Source organism: Notothenia rossii (assembly GCF_949606895.1).
Source record: "Notothenia rossii genome assembly, chromosome: 1".
Lineage (NCBI taxonomy): Eukaryota > Metazoa > Chordata > Actinopteri > Perciformes > Nototheniidae > Notothenia > Notothenia rossii.
Genome location: NC_136912.1, coordinates 4,156,131 through 4,168,114, shown reverse-complemented (window position 1 = coordinate 4,168,114; position 11,984 = coordinate 4,156,131). Strand labels below are relative to the sequence as shown.

Below are 11,984 nucleotides of genomic sequence, written 5' to 3'. Positions count from 1 at the left end.
CAAGTAAAAGTAGAAAAGTATCATCATCAATATATAGTGAAAGTAGCGACAGTAAAAGTAGTCGTTGTGCAGATTGGTCCATTTCAGAATAATATGTTTTATAATGATTGATCATGAAAGTGTTCTCAAAGCTGGTAAAGGTGCAGCTAGTTTGAATGACTTTGTAAACTGCAGGGTAGCTTGTGGATTTACTCCAGGTGGAACTAAAGTCTGATTTAACACTTGATTATATTTCACATCATTCATCCACATCTGTAAAGTAACCAAAGGTATGAAGTGGAGTAGAAGTACACCATGTACCTCTGAGCTGTAGTGGGGTAGAAGCACACAGTAGCAGTACTTGTAAATACTAAAGTAAAGTACAAGTACCTCTATATTAAATATTAAATACAGTACCATTAAGTGACTTTACACCTCTGTTTACCATCTCATAATTTGGATTTACAGGATACATTTGTACCTTTTCTGTGGCGCAAACAGGCTTCCTTGCTTTCCTGTTCACTGGTTTAAGAAAGAACAACAATTGAAACGAAGGTAAACGGACTATCCACGAATGAGTATTATGATATTTAGTTTAACTAAATAAATATAAACTATTGATCTCTTTCTGCACAGTGCGCATGCGCGTGAAGAGAACAGGAACTAACGTTCAGCATCATGTCAGTAGAAGACCCATTTTTCGTTGTGAAAGGGTAAGAAATGTACAAATGAAGACCTTAAACTCAACAAAACGTCAAACTGACCCTTTTCTATAACATGTTAAAAGCTTAACCTGACAGCGAGTTAGCGTTTTCATTTAAAACAAAGTTATATTAGCGAAGTTAAGGCTAATGCTAGCTGTAGCTAACTAGCATCAGAGCTACAAGCTAATCAGTTTGTTTACGTTTGTTTAGACTAAAAAAAGAGTCTCTTCCGCTCTGAGTCATCTCTGAGATTTGCCTTTGTTTCATCTGGCTGTTAGTGAGAAGACAAAGGGAAGACGTGGTGCTGTTGTCAGGCAGTTTACAAAGGGCTGTGAAGTTAGAGAAGGATGCGAACTGTTAGCTTCTGTTTGTTGTGGTTAAACAAGGAGCAGGAAAGGGACAGCCAGGTGTCAGAGAGGAGGACGAAGGACACTGCTACTGTACCTCAGATAGGTCATGCATGCTGTATGCGATTTTTTTTTTGAAGGACATTCCTATCTTAATGATACTAAATAATAAATAAATACTTCATAAATGTGACCCTGTCAAAAAGACAAACTGCTGTGTGTGTGTGTGTGTGTGTGTGTGTGTGTGTGTGTGTGTGTGTGTGTGTGTGTGTGTGTGTGTGTGTGTGTGTGTGTGTGTGTGTGTGTGTGTGTGTGTGTGTGTGTGTGTGTGTTCAGAGAGGTGCAGAAGGCCCTCTCTCGTGCTCGGGGGCTGTTTGACAGATGGGAGGAGCTGCTGCAGGAAGGCACTCAGGTGAGCATCTCTCTCTCACACCTGAGGCCTGTACTAAGAAGCCAGATTTTCACTTAGCCGTCTAACTTCAGAAAAAACTCTGGCTTTCCGGTCCTACGACGCTGGTTCTCTTCTTAGCCGGCTAGATCTCCATGGTAACTTATGCTTAGCGGCTAACCTGCTCCGGAGCAGGTTAGGTTTCAGGCTAAGAGCTCAACTCAGTGAAAGCACTGCCTGCTGACCAATCAGAGCTCAGTGTGCGGAGCTTAAAGCGATCAAGTCACATTACAGGAGAAAGGAAATACAGAAAAACTGCCGTTGCAGGAAAGACGGCCGGCAAAAATCACCGACTGTGTGAACGTGAACATTAATAGAATATCACCTCCCATCTTCAGAGCAATCTGACTATTATAACATTAGCGTTAAGAAAGCTTACTTAAATATCTGCCACAACATAAGTAACCGGATCAGAGTAACATTAAGTACAGTCCGCGGCATATCACATCATAATGTATCATCTCCTTATCTGAGTCAGCTGAGCCGTATCTGGCCGTGCAACACTCACAGTGTCACATACTGTATGCAGAAGTATTATTTTAAGCAACACATTAAGTTGAGGAAACACTCGAGTCAAATGTAATGAAAGTCAGATGGTGTCTTAGACGGGGCAGTGATATCATAAACCTGTTAATGTACGCATTCAAACACTTGTTCTGTTACCAGCTGTATTCACCTTGCAGGTGCAGCTATGTGGCCTTGATCCTGGATAAAGTGTTTAAGTCATGGATGTTTAAAGTTTCACTTCTTCATATGTGTCTAATATTATAGTTCACTTTACATTCAGGAAGTATGTCACTACGCTTGCCCATGTTTGTGATTGGTCAAATGTTGCTAGCCCCGCCCCTTTCATGTGAACGCGCGTTCAGCCGGACAGACAAACCCTCGCTTGAGTTACCGAGTTGATAACCAGCGTCGTAGGACCGCTTAGCGAGTTGTTTTGGATTAGGTGAGCCGGGTAACTCAAACATATCCAGGGTCTGTTGAACTGGATTCATGGTACAGGCCTCTGTACACTGTCACTGACCTGAGGCTTTGAAACACTGAGAGTCATGCAGCTCTTCTTTCTAACATGTAAAAAAACATTCAAATCATTAGGATACATATTATAAAGTTACGCTTCAATATTCAGTCAAAAGGCAGTATTTGTAATAATGACCTATAAGGAGACTGGTTCACTTGGCACACATTGACATCAATCACACGAATACATATGATACAAATACATGTTTTGACATTTTACATAACACACGTTTCCTGAAGACAATTAGAACTAATAAACGCAACGTGTCAAAGGTATGGGTTTATAGTCTAATAGTGTTTAATATCCTGATTGTTGATTGGCTCTACCTTTGACTATATGAGGTACATAATATGTTTCATTTCATTTCAAACCTTTATTTATCCAGGCGTATCCCATTGAGTTCATTGATCTCTTTACAGAGGGAGACCTGTTGTTGTTCCCTATAATTACGTGTGCTTCACTTTTTACTGTCCCTTGTATAATTGTCAACGTTTAGCTTCTTCTTTCCCGTCCTAATGTGATGTTTGCGTGCGTCCAAATGTTGTATATTTAGCATTTGCTTCTGTTGTATCTACTTCTATTACATTGCCGTGCTTTAAAGGTCTCTTGGTATCTAAAATATGTCCTGATTCATTAGAGCTTCCCCTCTAGAGCTCGTTAGAAAGCATCACTGGACTACAAGCTATTAAGTAGGGCCGCACCATATTGGAAAAAACTGACATTGCGATATATATTTTTTTTCCCCTGCGATATAAAAAAATAAAGGAATTGAAGAAAAGACAGTTTTTTTTGTCCGCAAACCGCCCTTTGTGAACTTTAATGTTATACAATTGGTATTTTTGAAACGATATTTAACCGGATGAAGGATTTTAGTCACGGACTTCTGGATCTTAAGTTATCAGAGCAACAAGCTGAGCTCGGTTATCCTGCTGTGATCTGATCAAGAATGATTGTGATTGGTGGTTTGCTGTCACTCACTCAACTACCCCTGACATGAGAGCCACGAGTTTTCCTTTTGTAGCAAGCAGCAAAAGAATTGTAACATGACGTGTTTGAGTTCATTTGCCTACTTAATATCGCACGTCCTAAAAATAAATATGAGTATCGCGCGATTATCGTCACGACACGATATATCATGTCGTGGCGATACTCACATCCTAAAGCACTTTGAATTGCCTCTGTGTCTGAAAATGTGCTCTACAAATAAACGTACCGTACACATAGTGAGTGTGTTTGTGTTTCTGCTGGTCTCAGGTCAGTCGGGATGAGCTGGACTGGAGTGCCAACGAGCTGAGGAACTGTCTGAGGGCCATCGACTGGGACCTGGAGGACCTCAGTGAGACCATCAGTATCCTTCACACTTTAGAGATTCCCTTATTTACTCAGGCCCTATCTGCTCCTGCCTGACTGAACCTGTAAAACAACAACCAGCTGCTTTGTGTCACTCTCACCCGCTGCTCCCTTTATCCCTACACTTATACACATGCAGCTCAACGTGCTTTACAAAATGACACCTCAGAAGTTAAAAACAAAAAACAACAAACTCCCCTCAGATGATTTGTTAAGAACTTAAAAAAGGTACATGCAGCAACATGTAACATTTGATCAGGTTAATCGATTAATTAATTATTAATTAATCATGCTAGAGATGTATTAACCCTTTAACACCAGAACCGCTTTTACAGACATGACCATTAAGGGGTGTGTGTGTGTGTGTGTGTGTGTGTGTGTGTGTGTGTGTGTGTGTGTGTGTGTGTGTGTGTGTGTGTGTGTGTGTGTGTGTGTGTGTGTGTGTGTGTGTGTGTGTGTGTGTGTGTGTGTGTGTGTGTGTGTGTGTGTGTGTGTGTGTGTGTGTGTGTGTGTGTGTGTGTGTGTGTGTGTGTGTGTGTGTGTGGGGGTAGGTAGGTAGGTAGGTAGGTAGGTAGGTAGGTAGGTAGGTAGGTGTGTGGAGAGAGAGAGATAGATTGATAGGTGTGTGTAGGGTCTTTAACTGGCCTCAGGTATCGTGGAGTCGAACCCGGGGAAGTTCAGACTGGGAGACGATGAGCTCCAGGAGAGGAGAGCCTTCGTGGAGCGCACCAAGACATCTGTGCAGGTACACTTTGAGGACTAACATGTGTATTTTTATCACTGATATATTTAAAATGTTGTATGTGACATCTCATTCATTGGAGTGTCAACACTAACCCTTTAAATACCTCACATCTTTAGTGAACTTCAGGAGGTGGAATCTTCTGAAAAAACACTATATATGCAGCAACTGTCTAAAAACCAGACTTCTGAGGGATACATCTATTACTGATATCATCTTTTGATATCATAGATATATCGATACCGAACCATTTTCCTGCGGATAAATAATGAAGATACGCTTTAACAATTTAGAAACAGTAAAAGCATTTCACTGTTGGTCTCACAGAGAGCACAAATGGATATTGTTACCGTAAAATGTAAGCTCTCTCATCTTGGTCCAATTAAGTTTGAACATACATGGGATCATCTTAAAGAAGTTTTGATCGGTAAGGTTTTATAAGCCATAATGAAGTAACTACGAAACGGAATACAATATTACAAAAATATGGAATTAATGTTTACAAACCATTCTTAATCAAAGTCTAGTTTTCATGCACATAAAACATAACACTAAACAGGAACAAAATGCAATATATTGCCCACTGCGAGACCACATGGCCCTGCTGCTGTTGTTCTTTATAAGCAATCGGGTCCCAAATAAGAAGTAAAAGGACACTAGACTAAAAAGGCTCTTCTCTGAGAGCTATACGAAGCATAAATTGAAGGATTTTCGTGAGTTTTGATCACTGAAAGGTCCCATGTCATGGCCATCATCATTCCATTGTTGAGAATTACGATCCCAACTGGTCTATTACCAGCGTTCAGGGAGCTCTATGTAAGTGAATGGGACTCCAGTGTTTCCCCTACCATTGTCTTGGCGGGGCGCTTCCAACGGAGCCCCGCGCCCCGCCTGAAATTCAAGGTGTTTTTTTTTCACGAATGCACACACTCACAATCGGAGACCAAAGCGGAGGAAAGGAGGAGAACAACAAAGTGTTCTGCTTTGTTGCCCCGAGCTCTGCTGTCTGCCCGCTCCCCCCCCCCCCCCAGTTTCAAATTATGTTATTATTATTTTTTAACCGCAAGCCGTTATCGTCACGGGAGAAGGACACACACAGCCTGCCCAGGTGGACGCGCACGAACGCGACAACGAACGTAGCGTGCGCATTATAAAAATAGCTCACGTAGCAGGTACCGCGGTTTTGAACTACAGTATTGAATTTGACAGAAAGCAACAATCAAACGCCAGCAGAAGAATAGTCTAATGCAGGGGTGTCAAACTCAATTTCATCTCGGGCCAAATTCGCATTATGGTTGCACTCAAAGGGCTGGTTGTAACTTTAAGACTATATAAAAATACATATATAAATATTGAATATATATAAAATAATGTATTAAATTACATTATTGCCTCGGCATTGGATTATTATCGGATAGGATAATCACTTCATAATTAACTACGTCTGAAAGCAGAAGTCTAGGGCAAATAATTGCAAGTCTCTTCAGTGAGAATGTCACAAAATGATTTAAAAAGAAAAGCCAAATTCTGGAGAAAAAATCAAAAACAATATGTGACATTTGAAAAAAAAAAAGTAACATTTTGAGAAAAGCTAATAAAGAAAAAGGTCAAATTCTGAGAAAAAAATGCATATTTGAAATGCATTGTGGGACATGTAGTTTATGAATGCTTCTGTAAATCGGTATGTAACCGTATAATAAACATATTATATTCTTTGCAAGCTCTTGTGGGGCCGCGTAAAATGAAGTCGCGGGCCGGATCTGGCCCCCGGGCCTTGAGTTTGACACCACTGGTCTAATGAGTTGGGTGAAAAAAAGACAGGAGATGTGAGTTGGTTTATTCAGTAGCTCAGGATAATTGGATGTTCTGTCTACACCTGTTGATGTGAGGCTAATGCAGGACTTGCTAGCTTGATGCTACCGGCATTTAGCGGCAGTGACTCAACAAATTGCCACTTAAAATGTATCGTCAGCAATGTCGATACATCGACTGCTTGTTTAATATTAGACTCACACCAATAGCTCAATATGATCATAACAAGATTGCTTTCATATCAGAGATATTGGGGGGGTACCCGAGCAGCACCCTGCCAAGGCACTAAACCTTGGGGAAACACTGGACTCAACACTGACATGCTCCGCGGATTGGTCCATTTGGGCCAATCCGGTCATTTGTTGTTGATTTGGGTGTTCACACGTCACAGAACCCAGGAAGTAAATAATGGAATAAGAGAAATGTCCAACGAGGCGTTCTGGGGCAGCATAGACAGAGACCCCTACAGGGTGTACTTTGAGGGTTTGTGACTCTGCAGACCGTTTACATGCAGAGAAACCTTCATAACACACAAGGGGACGGGTGATAACCGGAAAAGCATGTCATGGGAGCTTAAAGTGTTAGATGGAGCTCACAGACTGTTCGGGTCAAACCTGAGTCGATGGGTTCCTATCTGAAGCTCAGAGTCACGTATCTGCTATATCTGTGTTTTCATCTTAAGGGGACATATCATTGATTGTCCATCAGTCCCCGTTGGCTGGTTTCCTCCTGAATTGATCCAGGCTTCCGGCCAAATGGGAAATCTGAGTCACATGCAGGCGGATGCTCTCTCTTTAAATAGACCTGAAGAGGAATTGAGTCATGAAGCCAAACAAAGGAGCTTCAGCGCGAGCGGACAAAAGGCCTTATGACATTTAGATTTGCCGGCTGGTGATTCTATTACTGCTGCAGGAACTCTCATGAATGAAGCCGCCCGCTCTGAGCCGGGCTTTAAAAATGATGTTAAGCTACGATTGCGAGACATTGTGGGAGGAGACGTGTAAATAGTTTGCTTGTGTTTGTGCAGGAGATGAAGGATCATCTGTCCAGCCCTTCTTCAGTGGCTCAGGCCGAGAGGAAGAACAGAGAGGTGGGTCGCATCCATACAAAGGACCCCCTCTTCTCCATGTCTCTTCTACATCAACATGTGTCCCATCTTCTTCATGTCTCTTCTACATCAACATGTGTCCCCTCTTCTTCATGTCTCTTCTACATCAACATGTGTCCCCTCTTCTTCATGTCTCTTCTACATCAACATGTGTCCCCTCTTCTTCATGTCTCTTCTACATCAACATGTGTCCCCTCTTCTTCATGTCTCTTCTACATCAACATGTGTCCCCTCTTCTTCATGTCTCTTCTACATCAACATGTGTCCCCTCTTCTTCATGTCTCTTCTACATCAACATGTGTCCCCTCTTCTTCATGTCTCTTCTACATCAACATGTGTCCCCTCTTCTTCATGTCTCTTCTACATCAACATGTGTCCCCTCTTCTTCATGTCTCTCCTACATCAACATGTGTCCCCTCTTCTCCATGTCTCTTCTACATCAACATGTGTCCCCTCTTCTTCACGTCTCTTTTACATCAACATGTGTCCTCTCTTCTTCATGTCTCTTCTACATCACCATGTGTCCCCTCTTCTCCATGTCTCTTCTACATCAACATGTGTCCCCTCTTCTTCATGTCTCTTCTACATCAACATGTGTCCCCTCTACTCCATGTCTCTTCTACATCAACATGTGTCCCCTCTTCTCCATGTCTCTTCTACATCAACATGTGTCCCCTCTTCTTCATGTCTCTTCTACATCAACATGTGTCCCCTCTTCTCCATGTCTCTTCTACATCAACATGTGTCCCCTCTTCTTCATGTCTCTTCTACATCAACATGTGTCCCCTCTTCTTCACGTCTCTTTTACATCAACATGTGTCCCCTCTACTCCATGTCTCTTCTACATCAACATGTGTCCCCTCTTCTTCATGTCTCTTCTACATCAACATGTGTCCCCTCTTCTTCACGTCTCTTTTACATCAACATGTGTCCCCTCTACTCCATGTCTCTTCTACATCAACATGTGTCCCCTCTTCTCCATGTCTCTTCTACATCAACATGTGTCCCCTCTTCTCCATGTCTCTTCTACATCAACATGTGTCCCCTCTTCTTCATGTCTCTTCTGCATCAACATGTGTCCCCTCTTCTTCATGTCTCTTCTACATCAACATGTGTCCCCTCTTCTTCATGTCTCTTCTACATCAACATGTGTCCCCTCTTCTTCATGTCTCTTCTACATCAACATGTGTCCCCTCTTCTTCATGTCTCTTCTACATCAACATGTGTCCCCTCTTCTTCATGTCTCTTCTCCATCAACATGTGTCCCCTCTTCTTCATGTCTCTTCTACATCAACATGTGTCCCCTCTTCTTCATGTCTCTTCTACATCAACATGTGTCCCCTCTTCTTCATGTCTCTTCTACATCAACATGTGTCCCCTCTTCTTCATGTCTCTTCTACATCAACATGTGTCCCCACTTCTCCATGTCTCTTCTACATCAACATGTGTCCCCTCTTCTTCATGTCTCTTCTACATCAACATGTGTCCCCTCTTCTTCATGTCTCTTCTACATCAACATGTGTCCCCTCTGTGGAAAGAGACTCTGAAAGTTTCAGGAACAAAGATTCTCTCTCTTTTTGATCCATTTCTATAAAAACCTGTCTGAAAATGAGCTGATCAGATTTTGGCCACTTTATGATGTCATCACGATGTGTTGTCTTGTGTAACCATTAGCCAATCAGCAACCAAGGTAACCCCCCCCCCCCCCTTATCACCTGAATCTCCTCCTAGAGCACCATTGTGTTCTTTGTAACCAAATGTCTCTCAGAGGGGCGTGGGGAGGGGCTCCTTGTTTTCATCTAAAGTAACAAACAGAGAATCAGCACTTTGGAAACAAGGCTGAAACAGAGGGGATTATGGGTAATGCTGCAATGATCTGCTTGGTGTTTCAGCCAATCAGAGACAGGCTCTGGATATATCTGAGACCTGTGATGTATTGATGAGAAACGGTATGATAGGGGACCTTTTAAACCTCCCCTCTTCTTACCCCGTGTGTTGTGTGTGTGTCCAGGCTCTTCTGACATCATCAGGTCAGGACAATTCGACGGGACTGGAGGCTCATCTGGTGTCGGCAAACTCCAGATACATGCAGGAGCAACAGGAGCAGCAGCAGGTAGAGGGGGGGAGAATACAAAGTGCAAAGCAAAGTAGGTTAGATGAAGGAAATTAGTATCAGGATGGAATAGTGGTGCAGTGATGACGTATTTATGAAGGTAGTATCTACACCATAAAAAGACAAAGGGATTTCTCAATGTGATTTTGGATTACTCCCAAAAATAATATCTGTGGCAAACAAACGTTTATGATACTTACACGTTTTGTTCAGCAGGATAATCTCCACATAGTAACACCACTTTATGATTTCTGAAGCGTAAATGCAATCGCCATATACAAAAAGCTAATGTTGGACTATAAAGGAACTACAGCACGGTCACATGACTTCAGGTCACCACCGCTAAGCTAAAGGAGGCTAATGTTGGGCTATAAAGGAACTACAGCACGGTCACATGACTTCACGTCACCACCGCTAAGCTAAAGGAGGCTAATGTTGGGCTATAAAGGAACTACAGCACGGTCACATGACTTCAGGTCACCACCGCTAAGCTAAAGGAGGCTAATGTTGGGCTATAAAGGAACTACAGCACGGTCACATGACTTCACGTCACCACCGCTAAGCTAAAGGCGGCTAATGTTGGGCTATAAAGGAACTACAGCACGGTCACATGACTTCACGTCACCACCGCTAAGCTAAAGGTGGCTAATGTTGGGCTATAAAGGAACTAGAGCACGGTCACATGACTTCACGTCACCAGCCCAGGGGCCTACGGAGATCGGGGGCCTATCATGTGCCAATTAAAAAAATAAAAAATAAATTCTATTTTTTTATTTCGTGTGTTTTTAAAAGAAATATTAAGTAAACAAAGTCTTGGCTTTCAGAATATGAAACTTTCATTTCCAAAATCACACGATAAATACATTTTTGAAGCTTGTAAAGGGAAGACAACAGCTCTCCCTCGCCACTCTGCTGTTCCACAGCGCCGCCCCCCCTCCCTCCACTGAAATTATTAATGTAAGACGTATAGTAATCATAGATAACACGGCAAGGTCCGTTACAGTTTGTCTTCATCTGATTTTTAAAAAACAAAGTCTTGGCTTTCAGAATATTAAACTTGTTTCGGTAAATTCAGATGATAAATACAACTTTGAAGCTTGTAACGGCATAATTACAAGCGGAGAACGGAGTAACTTGACGTCACAGCAGGCATAACAACAGCCGGTGTTTCTCGTGAGTGTTTTCCCCGGGAAACAAACACAATACACACAAACGCAAATATACACAAACACCCACACGTCAGAATGAGAATATGTTGATATATATGTGACTTATTCAAATTGCGAGTGATTGAGTGAAGAAAAAGTTTGAGAGTGGCACTCGGAAAAGGAAATTGTTGAGGGAAAAGGAGTTTCGAGACAAGCAGCTGTTACAAAAAATGCCGAAGCTTACAGGTTATTTTAAACCTGTAGGCCAGGATGAGGAGGAAGGACAGATGAGTTCTGTACCGAGCGGTAGCGGTGCCGGCCGCGGGGCCTCGGAGACAAGTAGGCCGTCTGGTTCTGATAGCGATGGAGTAGCGGGAGAGGAAAAACAGACAGGAGGGACATTATCTGTTGGAGGAGATGGAGAGGACGACGAAGACTTGCTACGTGGAGGGGAGCCAACGGCAACCGGACAAATACATGAGGGAGGCCCGATACGTCACTCATATGGAGGAGAGGACCAGGCGCGTGTAGAGCAGAGTGGAGAAGTGCGATCACAGAGCCTGCCCAGGCTATAAATGACTTTGATTTGTTGTTTAAATAGGGGGCCTACAAAAACTATCAGCCCCAGGGCCTGATGGCAGGTTAAGGCGGGCTTGCACGTCACCACCGCTAAGCTAAAGGTGGCCAATGTTGGGCTGTAAAGGAACTACAGCACGGTCACATGACTTCACGTCACCACCGCTAAGCTAAAGGTGGCTAATGTTGGGCTGTAAAGGAACTACAGCACGGTCACATGACTTCACGTCACCAGCGCTAAGCTAAAGGAGGCTAATGTTGGGCTATAAAGGAACTACAGCACGGTCACATGACTTCACGTCTCCACCGCTAAGCTAAAGGAGGCTAATGTTGGGCTATAAAGGAACTACAGCACGGTCACATGACTTCACGTCTCCACCGCTAAGCTAAAGGTGGCTAGTGTTGGGCTATAAAGGAACTACAGCACGGTCACATGACTTCACGTCACCACCGCTAAGCTAAAGGTGGCTAATGTTGGGCTCTAAAGGAACTACAGCACGGTCACATGACTTCACGTCACCACCGCTAAGCTAAAGGTGGCTAATGTTGGGCTATAAAGGAACTACAGCACGGTCACATGACTTCACGTCCCCACCGCTAAGCTAAAGGTGGCTAATGTTGGGCTATAAAGGG

General features: G+C 43.0%; 1 protein-coding gene across 1 annotated transcript in view; it reads left to right on the top strand.

Moving 5' to 3' along the window:
* Positions 1-585: 585 nt before the first annotated feature.
* The window catches only part of stx10 (syntaxin 10), a 17,008-nt gene continuing 5,609 nt past the window's right edge, over positions 586-11,984 (top strand). The window contains exons 1-6 of the mRNA XM_079676294.1: positions 586-692; positions 1,367-1,442; positions 3,757-3,850; positions 4,503-4,597; positions 7,434-7,496; positions 9,526-9,627. Coding sequence (XP_079532420.1) covers positions 658-692; positions 1,367-1,442; positions 3,757-3,850; positions 4,503-4,597; positions 7,434-7,496; positions 9,526-9,627 — 465 coding nt within the window. The 5' untranslated portion in view covers positions 586-657. The remainder of the gene's footprint in view (positions 693-1,366; positions 1,443-3,756; positions 3,851-4,502; positions 4,598-7,433; positions 7,497-9,525; positions 9,628-11,984) is intronic.